The sequence below is a fragment of the Labeo rohita genome, chromosome 5, assembly GCF_022985175.1.
Source record: "Labeo rohita strain BAU-BD-2019 chromosome 5, IGBB_LRoh.1.0, whole genome shotgun sequence".
NCBI classification, from domain to species: Eukaryota; Metazoa; Chordata; class Actinopteri; order Cypriniformes; family Cyprinidae; genus Labeo; species Labeo rohita.
This window is the reverse complement of record NC_066873.1, coordinates 23914420-23934872: the sequence shown is the minus strand read 5'-3', so window position 1 is coordinate 23934872 and position 20453 is coordinate 23914420. Positions and strand designations below refer to the sequence as shown.

At 42.5% G+C, this 20453-nt stretch overlaps 1 protein-coding gene across 2 annotated transcripts; it reads left to right on the top strand.

The window, feature by feature from the left end:
• Positions 1 to 90: 90 nt before the first annotated feature.
• On the top strand, positions 91 to 19098 carry nova1 (NOVA alternative splicing regulator 1). Of its 2 annotated transcripts, none has more exons than XM_051110218.1 (4): positions 91 to 804; positions 8111 to 8254; positions 13319 to 13485; positions 14383 to 19098. In XM_051110218.1, the coding sequence occupies exons 1-4, from the start codon at positions 648 to 650 to the stop codon at positions 15400 to 15402; spliced, it is 1488 nt and encodes a 495-aa protein (XP_050966175.1). In that variant the 5' UTR covers positions 91 to 647; the 3' UTR covers positions 15403 to 19098. The 2 variants fall into 2 exon arrangements, with proteins under 2 accessions (XP_050966175.1, XP_050966176.1); XM_051110219.1 differs by lacking the exon at positions 91 to 804 and adding an exon at positions 3577 to 4098.
• Positions 19099 to 20453: the final 1355 nt, after the last annotated feature.

Sequence of the window (20453 nt, the reverse complement as noted above, 5' to 3'; positions counted from 1 at the left end):
TTGGAAGCTGCGGCCCGTGACGTCAGGAGAGGCTCTGGCGCTCTGGCTCACAATTGGTCCAGGGATGCTGCGCGAGAGCTCTGTCACCCGAGGAGCCGCTGCCGCGCGCTGGCCAAGACTCTCGCATCTCTGAAACAAAATCTTCTCCTTTACACTCCAAAACAAACGGGACTGACACCGTCAACAGCGATACAACATTTCCAAAAGCCGGCGCCGCTGCGCGGAGTCCGACAGAGGGCCAGCGAAACAGTGTTGTTCTGAACTGTCTTTTTGTTCTGAGTGAATCTTGATTTGTTTATCTTTTCGTAGTTTGTCAGGCAATGGTCGCGAGAATCTTTTTGGAGAGGGCGCTGCGCGTGTGCGTGAGGGCTCGTTAAACACACAGACGTCTCAAGTGTCGGGTGCGCGCTAATGAATAGACTTCACTGAATGGATTTTTATATTTAGAGCGTTAATGCGCCTCTTCTCCCGACGGGAAATAGTGGACAGCGAGGCAGAGACGGGCGCGCGCAGCGACCCCGCAGAATGGCATTTTTATGACATTTAAAGCTTTAAGAATCAAACGGACAGCTCGGACAGGAGACGCTGACCGGTTTTTATGTGCTTTCGGTGCGCTAAACGCGGTGTAAACTCCAGCCAGTGACAAAATGATGGCTGGCGGGGCAGTTCAGCAGAACGGGATCTTCTCTACTCCTCAGCACCTCTCACAGTCGCCACACATGGACGCGGATCTCGCCGATTCCCGAAAGAGACCCCTGGAAACACCGACCGAGGCGAGCAGCACCAAGCGCTCCAACACCGGAGGTAAGATCGACAGTTCGCGGGGGTTCAGGCAGCGCTCGGGCCTGCTGCTCCAAATAAGTCATGTCAAACGACACACTCCGGTATGTTCGGGTCGCGTGCCGAGTCCAGTTTTACGAGTGCTTATCTAAAGAACTGCTGTTTGACTCTGCGGGGGTTTTGAGAGCTTTCCTTTTTTTTTTAGTTTGTAAAGTGGTCTTTTTAAGCACCTGTGAAATTAAATGCTACAGCAGCGTTACAGACAATTAATAGTACAATTAAAACGGGTCGCATCTGCCCAGCCTGACCCTGAATGACCCGGTGGGGTGATGTGCAGTGTGGCGGTGGCCGTCCCTCTGGGACTCAAGCTAAATTGAGCAGAAAATGAATGAAAGGGAGAAAGCGCACATGCTGCTGTAGTTTAATCCCTATTCATATTCAGTAACAGACTCCAGTGGAAACAAAAGATTGAATTCCCCTCTATAGCGTCGTGTGGAGCTCGTAATACATATCCAAAAGAGCATTAGAGTCCGTCTTGATTTCAAAAAAAAGTTTCTTTGAGGTGTTTCTTATGTTAATCACTTGTGCGTAAAACAAACGGCTATTAATTTTCTTTATATACTCAGTCATTTAAATAAACATGGTATAGTTTCCAGTGTCCGGTTCAGATTCTGTATCCATATTTCTTCAGATGGTGGTCTGAGTCATTGCTCTTTAAATAATAGCTCAGAAGGTCACGTGATAAACGCAAAGTTCTGTTCCAGGACGCTTCTTTTACCGCGTATTATATATTTTGGATTGGAGAGAAGCGAAAAGAAAGTTTCAGAAACGTTGTGTGTGAACATGTCTGTGAGTTTTGCTCACGGGGCGGCAGTTCCCGCTGTGGAGCCCCGGTGCAGCGGTGCAGCTGTCCAGCGACTGTTGTATCACCCCGCAGTACAGTGTGGGGACACACACGGCCGAGCGCGTTTTATAGATTAGGCTGGGCACAAGTTTATGTTTTTCGTTGTTCAGAACTAACGAAGTGAGCTGAGTGTGTTATATATATAAAGTTAATTTTTAGGGTTGTATTTGGAGAAATCCATGTGTTTAACAACTGAACTAGGCAAATGTTATTAGCTAGGAAATTTACTAATTAGTACTCACTATTTGTGTAGATAATTTACATTGATATTTTGATTCTCACTTTCCAAATATAAATCCAGTTAATAATGTTATTATTAACATTATTATTAATAGTAGTAGTATGCTAAATAATATGCCAAATTATATAATAAAAAAGATCCTGTAAGGACTGTATAGTGATTTAGTTTATTATTGCTAAACTTTAATAAACTTAGGGTTAGCTAGCTGAAGCCTTATTTTGCACTGTAAAAAATTAAATCAGAGTAAGCAGAGCTTACAGCCTAACCTGATACATTCACTGCCTTATTAAACTACTTTGAATTTAACAACTGATGCATAAAATCAAGCTGAAACTCTGAAAACTTATATTTGAGTTTGAAATTGAGTAGAAATTAGACTAGAGTAGAAGTAGAAAGATTGTGATAAATGCAGGGGAGGAAAGAGACTGTTATAATGAACATTTTTACTAGAGTATATGACAGCTTTTGTCAAAGCATCCCATTGAGTACAGTTTAGAGATCAGTCTTTTATTTAGTCAGCAAGTTATTTATTTCTTTGTCCATTAGCAGTTCAGACCTATCTAGCTTTGTTAATTAAGACATAATCCTATCAATGAATGAACCCTTCCCCCTCGCATGACCTTTGACCCGAAGAGAGCGACGAAGAGGACGGTCAGTGATTGAGATCCTCTTTATGCCCTCCCTTTTGTAAACAGCCATTGATTGCTGATGCTAATTTTGCCAGTGCGCACACAGTTAGTTACTTAGCATGTGTCTGCGTGTGTGCGTCTGTGTGTGTGGCCTCTTACCCGTCGCAATTGAAATGGCATGTTAATGTTGCTAATGGAGGTTTTGGCAGAGCTATTTATGTTGGTGTTTTTTGTGTGGTTCCGTATTAGATCAAAAGGTGCGAGCGAGGGAGAGCGAAAGCGAGCGAGAGAAGGACACAGGTGCCCTTGCAGTGTGTGGTGACGTGAGTTGACTGTGAATTGGGCAGGTGGTGGAGAAAGGAGGGGCTAGAAAGAGAGAGAGGGCTCATGTATTCTAGAATGTCCAGTGGATGTGTTGAACGTGATCGGTTTGCCTGAACAGTAGCATCCGTACTTCTGCATGCTGCATCCGAGACACCCAGCAGAGCGCGTCGATATACCTAGTTTGGATATGTAGGGAATTTATCAAGCTCAGCTGAAAAGAGCTACTATGCAAATGAAGTATGACCCTGGGACCGAGCTCGTACGCCCTCCCCCTGCCACGCACGCGCGCGCCCGCACCCGCACACGCTGGTTGGGTATAGCGTCTTTGGATTTATAGGCAGTAATTTAGTTGGCCGGCCCCTTGGCGCTCTGCGGCAGATCCTTTCTGCCATTTTCAAAAATCTCTCTCTCTCTCTCTTTTTCGCTGTGTTTCCAACATGGCCGTCCGAGGAGCCCACCGCCTCCCCGCTTTCGCTCTATACCTCCTCTCCGTTCACGCAAGGTCACTCCCTCGCACTTTCTTTCACTTATTTCTCTTTCGTTTCCTCCGCAGCCTCCCTCCATCCTACCTTTTCATATTTCACCCAAACGTGAGCGAGGCGCTACGTCTTTTATAGTGCTGCGTCAAAGTGGCGAGGGGGGGGGTGCGCGACGAGAAAGAAAGCCTTGGTGTGTATGTGTGCGCGCGTGTGTGTGTGTGTGTGTGACGCTGGGGAGGGGTGCGGGGTGATTGGACACGCTAGGTGCCTCTCTGTAGAATGCAGCACAGGGCTGGAGCTCTCGCTGAATATGGATGAGAAGGAAAGCAGAGGGTGATGCAGTAGGAAGATTCCCCCCGTCAGTCCGCCTCTGCCTGAACAATACCAAGCCTCTCCGCTTCAAACACTCACTCACACACATACACACACACACACGCATGCACACACGGCACACGGCAATTGCATTGCCATCACACACAATCAGAGAAAGAGAGAGAGAGGGAAATTGAGGGAGAGAGAGCAAGAGAGAGAGACGGGGGCTGACTGCGGGTATGGAGGGGAGGATGCGCTGACGTTGTCCCCCTCTCGGATACGAACCTGGGGAAAAAGGTTGACTGGCCACATTCCTTGACGGCGGCAGAGCTCCTATGATCAGCCTGCAGTCGGGCATCGCTTACCGGTCCAGCCTCGCAGCGTCCATGGCTATCTGAACCCCACCTCCAGCACGCTACAGCAGAATGGGTAAGAGATTCTGTCCCCTTTTGTTGACTTGTTGAATGCGCGTGCGGACGAGTTGACCGCTTTGCTTTGCGTCTTTCGTTCTTTCGCCCTTTCTTTTCCCGTCCTCAGTTGGCGTCTCTTCATTCATTCTGTGGGAAGGAGAGGCTTGCTTGTCCTTGCAGTGTGCCTAGGACAGGCCCTCCTTTTCACATGCAGAGTGTGTGTGTGTATGTGTGTGTGTGTTGCATGGGGGTGGGGGGTTTTAACAATGCAATCCCTCTTGACCCACTCCCTCTGTGTGTTTGCATGACACTCTGTTCACACTCTATGTGCTGTGTGTAATCATAGGTTTGAGCCCGTAACCGTCTGACTGCGTTAGCGGCTGTGTAAGTATGGCTCACTGGCAAACAGCAGCAACAGATTGTATTATTTACTCAGACACTCACTGCTGAAAACCTGTTACACCAGCTTTCCTTACATCATCGCCGCAAGCAGGAGCGCACGGGTGAGGAGCGCTCCCAAAGCGCTCGCCATTCTCAAATCACTGCTGCATGAGAATGTGCCCTAGGTTTTCCTTTTAACAACAGGTAAGCGGCGGCAGACCTTCCCGTTGGCTCTTCGTGCCTTCCGAATGTCACCTCCAAGTTCTCTCGGAAACAATTGCGAGGCGGCCGCGACGGAGAGACTGAAGTTTTCGTTCCTCGTCGGCCAAGGTCAAACGGTCCCCACGCCGCCGCTCTGTAAAAAAACGGCTGCCGGAGGTTCGCTTTCCTGCGACGTACTTCAGTGATTGCAAGAGCCCTGATTGCCCTTTCTCTGTCTTTTCCGTTGGTACAAACGCGCTCACTCTTTCCTTATCTCCCCTCCGGCTGCGCTCTTCAAAAACCTCCATCATGGATTCCTGAGCGTGTGTCCACTGCGTCCTGTCCTCTTCCTCCGTTCACTGCAAACTGCCCTCATTAAACGGTCCCTCTAACAGTGTCTGCATTCATTCCATTCACACTTGCACCCTCCCCTTTAACAGACCGGTCATTGATAAGATCGGGATCTGCCCAGCTGTGTGTTCGCGTGTGTGTGTGTCTGTTTGCTCGGCTGCAGTGAGCATCGTGGACTGGAATCCTATCATTACCTGTCAGTCATGTGTCTGTGTGTGTGTGTGTGTGTGTGGCAGGGAGCATTGAGTCGGGTGAGGCAATGATGTAATGCGTATCCCACTGCGCACCTGGAGCGCTGCAGAGGACAGGTACAGATTGAACCGCTCTGCAAGGCTCCGTCCAGATATCGGTTGCATCCACTAGCTCCTCTCCGGGGCCCTACGAAGGGAGCTAGTGTCCTTGTATATGATGTCGTCACAAGATGAAGTATTTGTCGTACGTTGCGCGTGTTTTATCGAGAAACCCTGAGGTCAGTCCCGGTGCAGGGAATAATAAATCTCTCACCCTCTGACATTTGCACATATTCATTTAACAAATGATTTTCTCTAGAGTGACTGAGCACAGAGCAAAGCCAGTCAGTCAGGGAGAGAGAAAAGAGAGGGATGAACAAAAGAATAGCATTGCTGCAGATAACAGCTTTTAGATCTGTATAACAGAGACGGGAATGCAGTTTTCATTCCTCCTTTTCCCAGAGTTGCACGCATCTCTATAGGAACGTATGGCTCTGTGTTTTTCTCGAATTGTCTTTTCAATTTAAATTCTGCTCGGGTATCTTTCTAACTGTGCATTGCACGTTCAGCTGCGCTTAAGCGACTTGCTACGTGTGAGCTTGCTTCTTTCTTTCCTTATTTTCTTTCCTTTCTTCCCTGTTTTTTGTCTTCCTGCTAGACTAGATAATGTATTACAACTGAAGCTAATGTTCGCTTTGATCCTGGTGCCATCTACTAACTGGCCCTCCCACTCTTGGCTTGATTATATATGCCTGGGCTGACAATTATATTTCTCTGGATTTCCCAGATTCCCCGCTTTTCTGGTATTAATGGGATTGTCTGGATAGGACGATTGATCACGTATTGACCGGACTGGCCTTCCGATTGTGAAAGTGTGTGCTGCATTTCTGGAAGAACTGCACACGTCGCTCCCTGTTGAATGATTCACGCCGGCATTAGTTCACAGGTGAACGCGGTGACGTGTACGGCATGTAGTGGACTTTGCTGTTATTTTGAATGTATCAAACGTTCCCACAGGAGAGTCAATCAGAGTTGCTTAGAGACCATAATATTTTCACCTTCTCCCTGCCGCCCCTCCCCTCTCCTCTTCTCCTCATCTGTCCTCTCCCCTCCTAGTCGCTGTTTTCCTCTGCCACTCTCTGGAACAGCCTTTTCCTTTCGGTCGAATATTCCTTTCTTCCTTTCTAGCAAATCCCAGCTTCTCCTCCCATGCTGTTCTCATCCTTTGCATGTTTTTTATTTATTATTAGAGTGTTTGCGCTTATTCTGCAGTCTTTCTCTCTCTCCTTGTATCTCTGACTCTCTCTCCTCCTCTCTGCAGTGGTAAAGGGTCAGCTGCTGAAGATTGGGGGCATTTGAGTCTGCGAAACCCATCTTATCTCTCAGATTTACTACGGTCTCTGAAAGACACTGACGTAGTACACAAACACTTTGTACTTTTGTACCTTCTTCCATTTCGTCACATAATACACTAATGTACTCAAAATAAAAAACGCCATCTGAGCTCCAAATCAAATTAAAATAGTTATTGATTAGATTAAGCTATGCCAGCAGTAGCATTTAGAAGGGTATATGAGGTATTCAACATGACTTGAGCAGTATGATGTCACTGTGATTAGATGTTTAGTGGTGAAGGAGTTTGACGAGTTCTCTAATGTAAAAAAAAAAAAAAATCTTTTTGATGTGTTGTAATCACCTTCTGGTTCTTCCCTTGCTTCAGCAATGGACTCTGGGCCATATGTTGTGTTTAGGATGTGTAATATTGTGGTTGGAGAGGGAAGCCTCATCCCCCCCCCCGGGAACCTCTGAGTGACTTATGCGCTGTTGGCTGGGTTCTTCAGGACAAATCTGAGGATTTAGCATCCATATGCTCCTGCCTGAACAGCCTTCCAGGCAATTACCCACAAGCCCACGGCCTCAGTATAGTGAAGCGCTACAGACTGCCTACACACCACCCGCCACACACTCGCACTTAAACCTTAACTTCTGACTGTGACACTGAACCTCCACGCTGAGCATCTGAGCGGTTTGTCGGCTGGCCGCCCGTTGGTGTGTGTGAGAGAAAGAGAGATGGCGAAGAAGGTAGTGAAGGACACAAAACACAGAGATAGTTTGGTTAAATTTAGACCTCTACCAACCCAAAGCAGGTCACTTTATCTCTGCATGGGGAAAAAGTGGGACAGAGGCAGAATCAGTAGGAACTCATCAGGGAGAGAAAGAGAGCAAGAAAGAGTGAAGAAAGAAATACAGAGAAATGAAAAAGTGGAAGTGAACAAAAGAACCAGACGGTACTTTTCATGTTGAGTTTGTATATTGTTTCAAAAGGAGGAGCCGTGGTGAGGTAATGATGGTACGCTCATGTGGCCTCTGGTTGGCTTTATAAGGGTTTCAAACTGTTATATAATCTTACTATGGTTTTACAGAAATGTGTAACACATCCCAAAAATCCTCTGAATTAAACATGACTACAGAAAACAAAAAGAAATATTCAAGTATATTTAAACAGTATTATGGTTGCACTCTATTTTATAGAATGTGTACAGTGTATTTGAATGTGAATGTACGTATCTAAGAAAGTAATGTAATATAAGCTAACTGATTGAGTTTAGGGGTAGGTTCAGAGTTAGTACCTATTTATTACCCAGTTATTTTAATCACTATAATAAGTACCTAGTACGTACAGGTGGAACAGGACTGTAAAATAAAACTATAATTGTTAACTGTTATATAGAGTGCAATGCTGTTCATTTTTTATTTCTTCCACAGTGGAAATAGACAATATTACATGTATCTGATTTGTTAAAAATATTAGAATTGAGATGCTTCATCTCTAACTTTGTGTTTGTTTTTTTTGTGTGCGTGTTGCAGAGGAGGGTGAATATTTCCTGAAGGTGTTGATTCCCAGCTATGCAGCTGGTTCAATCATCGGTAAAGGGGGGCAAACCATCGTCCAGCTTCAGAAAGAGACTGGAGCCACTATCAAACTGTCCAAATCTAAAGACTTCTACCCAGGTATGAATCACATTTTCTGTCTTGCTTTAATATGTTGAACATCACTTGTTTTTTCTACATTACGTGACTTTTTTTGTTTTTGTTTTTTTAAATTAAACAGTTCTCATCTATTTATAATTTGTGTTATTAGATCTGTGTAATAAATCCTCACAGTTAAGTCATTTTATTTACTGTGCAACAGATGGTGGAGTTAATGGTGCCGTGCATAAATTTCTTTCACACTAAACACTCTTGAAAATAAAGATCATTCAAAGTTTTTCTTTCATCTACTTATCGGTAACTATTTTTCACTGTGTAGGATTTTTAGAGATTAAAAATGCTAGAGATTCTTCAATGTTGGGGTGTAACTAGTTACATGTAACTAAACTACGTAATTTAATTACAAAATAAATATAATAGTAATCAGTTACTGAGACAAATTGTGTAATTAAATTACAGTTACTTATGAAAATGTTAATGATTACAAAGGGGGTTACATCTGATTCCCCCCACACACACACACACCCACATACGGATTTAATTGATTTCTTTCATGAATTGCATCAACTGCTCTAAAATATGAGACCAATGTTTCAGGAGTTTAGGACACAGAATAGGATACGATTATTCAATAACGGTTTTATTTCCTGTTTGGGTTTATGTGTAGGCCTGTGCTATACTTTTTAAGATTAACTGTTTTTTCCAAAGCCATTGTTAGATGCCAGTGTTTCCTGTCATAACTATGGAAGATTTGATTTCAAAAACAGTACCATAGCTAAAACTGTATTTAACCTCAGAATGATCTTAAAGTAAAAAGATGTGCTAAAGTCTGATTTAGTGGTGGCTGTGCTTTAAAATTAAATTAATATAATCTTAATTCAAGTGATGAAGGAAGTCTGCATGCTTTAAATGTTTGAAAATGAGTAATAGTTGAAAACATTAGAAATGTAGAGAATTAATTGAAAAGTAATTAATTGTGATCAGTTACATTACTTTAATAAAGTAATTGAAATAGTTACACTGCTTATTACATTTTAGATAGGGTACCTTGTAATCTGTAACCTATTAAATTTGCAAATTAACCTTCCCAACACTGGTGGAATCAATGTTTTTAGTAATAATTGGAGTCTTTATTTTTAGGAATTAAGGATAAAAGAGTTTTACATTTACACGTTTTTTGTGCAATCGTCACTCCCACTGATAACATTTTTTTTTACACGAGTAGATTTTTGTAAGCTGAAAAATCTAGAATACTAGAAAGCAAGCTTGTAAGTTTTCTGAATATTATGCCGAAGGTCTGACGGAGGCCTCAGAGCTACACCATGGTAGATTAATGTGAATGAGGCCATTTACAGATGTTGGCCTGTTTGTGTCATTGACTATAGTATCTTTTCCACCATGTGCCATTAAGAAGCTGCTTTATGTTGTAGCGTGAAAAAATAAAATCGGCAGAGAATGACAGTGGAAAATGTGCCCATAGGGAGAGAAAATATGTGAGAAAGAGAGAGAGAAAGTGTGTGTGTGTGTGTCGCAGCTGTGAAGCGTACAGCTGAATATTGCGAGTATAATTTGTCTGTGAATAGCAATGTTTTCATTCATTAAACACACCCGTTACAACTAAACCTATCCTGAGACCACCTGTTCTGCCTTTCACCCTTGCTTGCCGTACTAACACACACAAACACACATTCTTGCTCGTCTTCTCGCTTGCGCAGTTTTATTATCCTGCAAATTTACCTTTCATCATTCCAGCATTTTTTAAATATTTTACAGATTTCAATGAAGCTGAAAATTTATTTTCAGTGTGTGTATCCTGACAGCACAACATCATAGTAACACACAATGTATATATACTACAACCAGGGTTGTGCACTATTCAAAATTAAGAACCGTCCTGAATTTAAAATAAATCCTAAATTTGAATTGAGGTAGCAAACAGGATGCAAAATTGCAATTTGAATTCAGGTTCTTTGCCACAAAATTCATACAACTGATATAACTGTTATAACTGTTATAAAAAGCAAGTTTGCATGTTGACAAAATTTTTTTTAGACCTTTTGAATGAAAAAAAAAATATATATATATATATATTTTTTTTAATTTGTTGCTTTGTTTTAGCTTTGAGCGTTTTTATGCGCCATAGATAGATAGATAGATTGATAGACAGACAATATATTATACTTTATATATATAGTTATATATTTGTTATATTTACTAAACCAAGGTGGAAGAACAGTCATTTTACCTTTATGAACTTAAAAAAATAAATAAATAAATGACTCTTCCTGTCATTTCAGTTCAAATTCAAATGTAACTTCCTGTGTGCCGTGACCAGCTTAATTCAGTTCAAATTCCAACTCATAATTTAAGAGGAATTTAATTTTTTGATTCTGAAATTTGCCAAACCCTGAGTACAACAAGCAGTGCTGCTCTGGCACAAACACCAGCACATCCTCAATCATTCTGGTCTCTGATATAATAGCTGCTTCTCTTCCAGACCTCATTTATCTCATGAGACGGTGAAAGGGAAACATTTAAACTCTCTGGCTCGCAAGAGAGCTATAAAAAGAATTCACCTACAGCTGAGCGGTTTTACTCCAGCCAGCGTGTGTTTTACCACACACACACACTAGCCTGTCACACATGTAAATTACAATTTAGTCTTTTCTTAAAACGTATTTAACCGCAGACCCTCACCGCAAACCACACCTCCTGAACAAGAGAAGGACTGAAATTAACACACACACACTCTTGTGCGCACTTTATTGGAGCATGTTTTATTTGTAAGTTCGACATCTAGAAAAGCAAATGTTGAAACTAAGGGGAATTTGTGGCTTTGGTGTGTGTGTTTAAGATACGAGTAAGTGTGTGATATTCAATCTAGTTTAAAAAAAAAGAAAACACAGCCGAGGAACAAACACTTGGTCAAGTATGCATGTGCGCTGGAGCAAACACACACATGTGCGGTTATATCTCTGCACTGTTGCCCGGAAACAAACACACACTACCAACAACCTGCATGCCTTCGCTTCCCACATCTCTCTCCCTAAAATGAAATGGAAGATGATCATGACAGTATATTTAGGACATTGAATGATACTTTCCACCACAAGACTGAACAAATCCTAACTTGAATTCAGGTCGACGCAATACACAGAACAATAATTTGTTGTAGATTTTGCTGGTCATAGTCAAACAGCTCCGGTCCAGCGTGGGCTTTTTGGGTTCTCACAGTTACAGCAGTATTCCAGGCAGGTCAAGCGCTTCAGGACAGTGATATAGCAGAGATTAGTCGATTGTGTGTGTGTGTCCTGGACATTTACGTGGCCTGTCCCATGGGAGTGATATGGTTTGAGAGGACAGGTTCAAAATTCTGTGCATTCAGAATGAATTACATCATGACAGCCAAGTTCATCTGTTTGTTTTTTTACCCCTTGTATTACAACAGCCCTTTTATTCTTTCTGATAGAAACATTTATACTAAAAGGAGAAATAGCTTTTTTGAAAATGTAATGTGCGTTTCCATGACCTTATGAAATATAGCTCAAACAGTACAGCATGGTATTTACAGCTCCAAGGTCATGGGTTTAGCTTCCAGGAAATTCATGAAATGATAAAATGTACACCTTGAATACAGCTTTGGATAAAAGTGTCTGCCAGATTCAGAAATGTAATTTATATACAACTAAATATCTGTAATATATCTGCTTTACTAACATAAATGTATGCGTATTGTATTGATATATTACATTCATATTACATATAAACTACTTGTGTATAATACATATACACTACTCTTCAAAGGATGAATTTTATATTCATCCAAGAAACCTGAAAAAACAAAATAAGCAGCACAACTGTTTTCAGTCTTGATAATAAGAGAAAATGCTCACCAAATCAGCATATTAGAATGATTTCTGAAGTATCTTTCGACACTGAAGACTGGAATATTGGCTGCCGCAATTTAAATTTTAATAATTTAAAATACATTCAAATAGAAAATAGTTATTCTTAGTGCTGTCAAATGATTAATCATGATTAATCGAATTCAAAATAAAAGTTTTTCTTTAGATAACATAACATTTATTATGGGTATATAAATACACCCACATGCATGGATATATTAAAAATATGTTATGTTTACATATTAAATATATTTATATATAATATAAATTACATGAATATATGAAAATATGTACTGTATGTGAGTGTATTTATATATACATAATAAATATACACCGCATGAACTTTTATTTTGGATGCGATTAATAATAATTAATCGTTTGACAGCAAAATTGTAATAATATTTTATACAACTGCTTATTTTACTGTATTTTTCATCAAATGAATGTAGCCTTGATGCGCATAAGAGACTTATTTTAAAAACATTAGAATATCATACAGACCCCAAACTTTGTTGGTAGATAGCGTAATGTACATAGCCAAACCAAAATTTATTCAGACACCTTCAACATTTCTCACATTATCACAGTTTATTTGCTATAGTTTAGAAAATGGTAATAAAATGGTAATATGACAACAACTCAGAGTGTCTGTGTCAGAACAAATTCATCTTGATAATGTCAGATAACTTTGATAGAAAGGTACGTAATGGATTACAATCAACCAAAAATTCAGACAACTGTTATTATGACCATTTTTACGCAACTATCAATACTTGTTGACCAATTACCAAGAAATGCTTAATTTTGTTCAGTCTGTGGTGTAAAAAAGTTGCACTAGCAATTAAAGAAAAACACTTAAGCAAAACATGGTCAGGTCAAAATGTCAGAATAATTTTTGGTCTCAGATTTTTATTGGTAGTCCACTGTATAAAGATTTTTTAGGTATAATATGTCACAGTTTATTTTGCTATCCTCACTTATATAAATAACCTACAGTGTCCTGTACCCACTAATAAAAAATATCAAAAATTCTATCTGGTGTCTGAATAATTTTTGGTTTGACTGCATTTACTGATACATTATAAATAATTTAATTTTACATGTTTACATATTTTACATATGTGATATATTTTATCTGTGTGCTAACATTATGTTTGTTCTTTTGTGTGTGTTTGGTCAGGTACAACAGAGCGTGTTTGTTTGATTCAGGGTACGGTGGAAGCTCTGAATGGAGTTCATAACTTCATCGCTGAAAAAGTTCGCGAGATGCCTCAGAGCAGTCAGAAGACCGAACCAGTCAGCATTCTCCAGCCACAGACTACTGTTAACCCTGACCGTGTTAAACAGGTTCGTTCATGAGGTTAATCTACTACTACACCACACCAAATGCAGATGTACAGATGTAAAAGTTCTTAGTTATTAAATGTATGATATAGAGTTAAACATAATGAGACTTTGCATTTTTTTAGAATTAAACATGCAAATTAATTATTCTCCTAAACCAGATCTTGGTTCATAATATTTGTAATATTTTGATTAGTTTGCTTATGGAATGACAGCACAGACAATCAGTACATTTACATGCATATAAATGAGTACTGAGTATAATTGAGTTGTGCATAGTGCATAAGCGTTTACATGACATTTTAGAAATGTGAATTATTGCCTTAGTCTTACTGAAATCAATTTCGAAAGTGCATGTAAACATACTTATTGTCAGCTATCTGACAGTGATAAGCAACACTGAAGACAGGCAAATATACTAGCCCAGAGGAGGCAGAGGGCAGGGCAGGCTGGTGGTTGTTCCCCAGGGAAAGAGTGGCTGAGAGGGGCAGCAAAGTGTGAGAGCAGTGGGTTATTTTTACCTGCTTGATCCTTGCAGAATGAGAAACAGAGAGGGAGTGAGAGAGAGAGCAGCTGCAATGTAAGACCGGGGATCAACAAATGGCTGATATAAGCACTGACTTAAGAGCCAGACCTTACGCAGTCACACACACACACACTCACAGAGTATTATACACTCTTAAACATGTATGAGCATACAGGGTTACATATTGTAAATGCAGCTCACTTTAAATATGTAATGACCATTTTTTACTATATAAGAGTGGACAGAAAACAAACATCTACATGACCAGCACAGACGCACTTGAGCTTATTGCAGCATCTATTTTTGGGGCTGTGTGCAGTCTCATGCATGTAATTCTGTTCCTCAATCAAAGTGACACTCCCCCTCCTCCACAGGCTAAACTGATCGTGCCCAACAGCACAGCAGGACTCATCATCGGTAAGGGTGGGGCAACAGTTAAGGCTGTGATGGAGCAGTCGGGAGCCTGGGTACAGCTTTCTCAGAAGCCTGAGGGCATCAATCTGCAGGAGCGTGTCGTGACAGTGAGCGGGGAGCCGGAGCAAAACCGCAAGGCCGTGGAGATCATTGTTCAGAAGATCCAGGAGGACCCACAGAGCAGTAGCTGTCTCAATATCAGTTACTCCAACATCACTGGCCCCGTGGCCAACTCCAACCCCACCGGATCCCCCTTCGCCAACTCCACAGAGGTGTTACCCAACGCCGCAGCGGCAGCTACAGCCTCCACGCTCCTCGGCCAAGCGGGTCTCGCGGGCATGGGTGGGTTCCCTGCGGCCATGTCGAGTCTTTCCGGTAATGATCTGCTTGCCATTACATCTGCTCTGAACACTCTGGCCAGTTATGGCTATAATACCAATACACTGGGGCTCGGCCTCAACCCGGCCGCTGCGTCCGGGGTGCTCGCTGCCGTTGCGGCCAGCGCCAACCCGGCGGCTGCGGCCGCCGCCAATCTGCTTGCTACATATGCCAGCGAGGCCTCTGGAGGGGGCGGTCACCCTGCCGCACCTAGCTTAGGGGGCTTCTCGCTGGGCTCCCTAGCGGCCGCCACAGGAGCGTCTAATGGTTACCTTAATCCCTCATCCCCGCTGGTGGCATCATCTCTGCTGGGCACGGAGAAGCTGGCAGAAGGTGGAAAGGAGGTGGTGGAGATCGCTGTGCCGGAGAACTTGGTCGGCGCCATCTTGGGAAAAGGCGGCAAGACTCTCGTGGAGTATCAGGAGCTGACGGGGGCGCGAATTCAGATCTCCAAAAAGGGAGAGTTCATTCCAGGCACACGCAATCGCAAGGTGACCATCACAGGGTCGCCGGCAGCGACGCAGGCCGCCCAGTATCTCATCAGCCAGCGAATCACGTACGAGCAAGGCGTCCGTGCCACCAACCCTCAGAAGGTGGGCTAGGGATGGACAGGAGTGGGGAGGGGAACGACGAAAGTGAAGGAGACCAGAGAGAATGCATAGATGACTGAATGAATGAAATCGAGGGAGAACGGGATGGGTTGGAGCGAGAAACATGTCCAAATATTTAAACACAAAATAAGGACGATTACAAAACAAACGACAAAAGATCTGATGGACCTGTGGATAGATAATCTGTTTGGGGAGAAATGTGATATTTTGTGACTGAAATTCTGCTGTATTTTTAAAGTTGTGTTACGTCGTGTAGGTCCGAGTATCGTGCCCTGGGGCACTCAGAGGAGGAGGAGATCAAACCTCGCTTCCTCTCTCTTAGCCAGGGTCTTTTGGATTCTATGTTCAATTTTTGGCTTCCATTGCAGAACCCTCACAGTTTAGTTCATACCTAGTCCACGCCCTGAGCAAGGAGATTGGAGTTTGAAACAGCCCCCTTTTTTGATATCAGTCAATTCAGTCTCCGCAACTGTAGTGTAGGCCTGTAAGTGAAAAGGAATATACCTATGAAACATTCTCCATAGGTAATCTCGGTCCCCCCCCCCCTTATTGTTTTTCGACCGAGACTTAATCTCAAACACCTGCTGAAAGATTTCAATCTGCATTACATTACTAATATATCTGTGATTCACCATTACGGTCAGTCTCTTTTAGATTTCCTCAAACCTGTGATTCCAGGTTGACCTGAATGTATAAAGACTTCCTGATATTGTTGGGGTTTTTTATATGTAAATAGAGTATCAAATTGAGATGCTGTCGAGAGTAGATGACTAACCCTCAGCCACAGACAGACAGAGGCGGACATCATACGTCAACATTCAGATACTCAGCATTAGAGAACTGGAATGTAATACACATACATACAAGTGCAGTTTAGTCACAGGATCCCACTTTGGTGCTATAAGAAAACACATTTGAAGAGATTTTGTTGTCATATCTACTGATTTTAGTATTTATGGGAGAGTTTCTCTGAGCCCTCGTGAACTACCGGGGGCGTTTTGCGATTTGCTCACGAGACTGAGAGCGGGCGGATATTCAAAAGATCCCGCCAGAGCAGAGACACAACGGTAGGATCGTAAAAAAAAAGCTGTCTGTTTCGTCTCATTGACTTTTAACTCTTACTACAGAAAACCTTTGGACACACTACCAAGGAATTGAAGTCCTTAGAATCCTGAACTTGAAAAATAATTGGACCTGTTTAGACAGATGTACCTCTTAACTCCTCCTCTTCCTCTGATTGGAGGAGCCAGGCAATGTCTGTGCCTGTTTCGTTTGAAAGGAGCTCAGGTTGTCATACCTCATGTTTGTGAAGAAGGAGAAAGATTTCCAGTTTGTATGCAGTGCAGCAAAGTCTTGGGTGCATTACAGATGCCACCTCGTTCACGTCGCAGTTAATCCCTGTTTGCGTCAGACTGGCAGCAGAGGTGCGGTTGAGGTAGTGAACGAGAGACTAAAACGACACAGCTTTTGTAACCTGTCTGAACTCACGCGAAGGCCGGAGGATGCTACCGTAACGACTGTCGACCTTCAGCCTTCATCTTCGCTGCGAGGTGAACTCTGGCAGGCTAGCCGATCGTAATTCTGCTTCCTTCGAGAAACCAAACTGCAGGCCGTAGCGTCAGACGCACAGCTCCGTTTGCCCAACGTTCTAAAGCATTGCCGGAGAGTTTCGACGAGCCCTCCACCTTTTCCACTGATCAACAGCTCATCAGTTGCACAGACTGGTGGTGATAGTTACTCATTAGTTAATTCCACAGTTGTACACTGCATCAAAACGTTTGCTGCTAACAGCATTTTCGGTCTTGCCAGCAATTGGCTCTTGCATGGAGAGTAAGCAGGAGCTCCCGTACAGGGCGAGCGATCGTCTCTGAACCACACTGTGAATCCAGCGGCCTGACGCCATCGCAACTATGGAATGTACTGTACATATTTCACACCATCGAGAGTGCGCCCACTGAGACACGGCGTGACGGAATAAAGCAATGAAACCGAGCGAGCACAAGAACACGGGCCGTGAGGCTCCGCTGTAGGAACGTCTACCTGTAGTTTACCTTGCTCTTTCGCAAAAACAGAGGTCGCCGAGGGTCCGATCCCCCCCCCAACGCCCAAGCCTGTCATTAATTAGCAGATCTCCATTTGAACCCTGGACTTCTATATATAACAACACTGCACAGCCCAATCTACTGCTGACCTACATACACACTCTAAAAGACATTCATCATCTCCCTCCAACTACCAGCCCTCTAATCTACTCGCTAGAGGGGAAGCGGAAACGTAGAAAAAGGAGGGAAGAGAGAGAGAGATGGAGAGAGAGAGGGCGAGAGAGTAACCTATTTATATCCATTACATAATTGTGAGGAATATTAACATTTCCACACCTCTCACGATATGCCATACGCTTGATGTACTCCCGAACTGTTTACCATGTTTCGGTACCAGCCGTGAGATATCAGGTTCTCCGAGTATAAATTATTGCTCCATACTGTTTGGAGATCAAACTGTGTACCTGATTTCAGAAGCACAAGCACTCGGTGCAGCAATATGAGGGTAATACGTTAACAGAAAGGGAGATGTCATTTATATTTGGAGAAAAAAAAAACGCTTGCCGGCGCTCATGACATTAGGGTTAGTTCTGTCTCTCGCTCTCTCTGTGTCCTCCCTCTGTCTTTGCACTACCTCTTTTTCTTCCCTCGTGTGTTGCTCTCTCACCACCTTTCCAGCTTTCTGTTGTCTCCCCTTTCCACTTTCGCTTTCTTCCCCTCCAGGCTGCCGGTCGCCACGGATGTGTTTTGTGTGTGTGTTTATTGCAGAGGGTGCGCGTGTCTCCGCAGGGAGCCCTGTCGCAAACACCGCACCTCTGGATTAATACGCCACATGGTCTAACATTAATACATGTGATCAGATTCTCGTGCTCTCTGCCTGATCGATTTGGAATTCTACCTTAAACTAGCTAGAACAGGGAATCTGTGCTCTGAGAGAACGTAGAGGTTTGCAAACCCAGAGCAAAGAACTCTGGGTTAAAAAAAGATAAAAGAACAACAAACGAACGAATGAACGAACAAAAAAAGACCCAATAACCTACGGGAGATGGATGTGATAGCCACCTCAAAGTCAAACGATGACGTCACTGTCGTTTGTGCTCTGTGTTCTCTCTCCTCTCTCTGAGAACTATCGAAGATCATTTCTGCATTTTTCCTTCGTTTTTTTAAAAATGAAACTGTGGAATCCGTCGCGTCTCATGTTCTTTGTGTACTTTGGTGTAGTTCCTCTAGTTTGTGGTCTAAATGCAGTCTTGCGCTGTTGGTTTCAGTGTGTGATTATCCGTTATACTCGTGTGGATGATGAAAGTGCCAATCAAGCCTGGTTAAGATTAGCTTTGCGATTTGTTTGTGCATTAGAGTTGCTCTCTTTGGAGTGCTGGTGTCCATATCTACGTCATTGATAATTTTAGATCGACTTAAAATGTAAAGAACTATTGGAAGCAATATTGTAGCATGTTGTCAAGTTTTGTGTTTTGTTATGTCTGTTGTATGAGCCTTTGGATTTACTACAAATTTTGAATGAATAGGTTTACATGTACTTTTTTGTAATACCGTAAGTTTAAAAAAAGTAAAAAATGCTGCTATTTGATAAGTGAAATATACAGAAATATTTTAGTTGAGAAAAAAAAAAAAACAACAACAACAACACACGTCTGGTCTGTTGATTAGGATTGTGCTCGTTTTTTTCGACAGGGGTATAAACGAGGTGTATCAATATTAATTACATAGACGCAGTAATAATAGTCAACCTGTGCCAAACTAGACCTTCACAGCTTCTCGACATGTAGGTGTGTGATGAAACATTAGATATCGATAACTTATTTAGAAGCATTGAACAAGTGCCAATCAATCAATATCTTTTAGTTCCAATGAAAAGATAATCAGCGAAGGAAAAAAAAAAGAGACATAGCGCAATGTTAGCATCGTTTTGACCCCATAGCTGCATAGACTAAGAGAAGAGTTGTTTTTATGCATCCATATGGTTTTTTAATACACTCAGTAGAGGCATCCTGTGCATTCGTTTGACCTGTGGCTTCCGCACTGCTTTTAAGTCATATTTGTCTCTGTAGGTCGGCATGGAGTAGGCATACACATGTTATACGCATTCATAACACAGCCATTTATGAAAGTGTGTTTTGTGGATTTAGGTGTTATCTTTTTGCACGTCTCTATTGCATGATATCCAAGTGAATTATTGAGGGGTGGGAAATCAAAACAGACGAACATGAAAAAAGAAAACGAACAAACAAACGTCTTGCGTCGCTCCGGGGCACACTTCTGCATGTGTCGCGGACGGAGCGCTCTTTCTTTCTTTCTTTCTACCACTTCATTTGTGTTTCTCTGGTTTGTACCGCTTCTGTTTTTCTCGGTCGGATGGGTGTGGTTTTCTAAAGGCCAGTACACATAGGCCTAAGAACTGCAGCGTAACCATGGGAACTGGAGTCAATCAGGAATTCATAAAAGCGAGAGGATTCCAGTTTACGACGGGCGGAACGCGTACGCACGTGCGAGACTCCATCCCTCGGCCTGTAGTTTCAGGGGAACATGCCCATGCATGGAAAACGTCATTTGAGTTGGGTTTTTTTTGGCTACGGTCGTGTTTTGTTCATACGAGGAGTTGCGTTCATCGGTTTCAGACTTCTCTAGTTTCTCAGCTTGATTCTCCTAACCCCACATGTAATTTATGAATGTATTTACATTTGCATAAACTGAAACAAAAATGTTATTTCAATGTTAAATGTCTTTTAGGTGTGATGTTTACGGCGGAGGTTGTAAAGTTCATGTAGCTCGATCATATCTGTCAGTGTTAGGAAGGCCCAGAGCCACATTAGCACCCAAATTCATTTCTCTCTCTTCCTGTCTGCTGATGCATCAAATGCACTTTACTGAGCATTAGGTCCCATCACAAACACACACAGTGTAACCTTCTACTGGATGCAAAACTGAACCAAGCAACCTGTTTTTAACATGGAGAACTTTGACAGATATATTGTTGTTTTT

What these genes read in the sequence shown, in the direction of transcription:
- nova1 (XM_051110218.1), top strand. Translation starts at nt 648, where the DNA reads ATGATGGCTGGCGGGGCAGTTCAGCAGAACGGGATCTTCTCTACTCCT. An exon ending in CAAGCGCTCCAACACCGGAG is followed by an intron (nt 805 to 8,110) that starts GTAAGATCGACA and finishes TGCGTGTTGCAG; the next exon opens with AGGAGGGTGAATATTTCCTG. An exon ending in ACCCTGACCGTGTTAAACAG is followed by an intron (nt 13,486 to 14,382) that starts GTTCGTTCATGA and finishes CCTCCTCCACAG; the next exon opens with GCTAAACTGATCGTGCCCAA.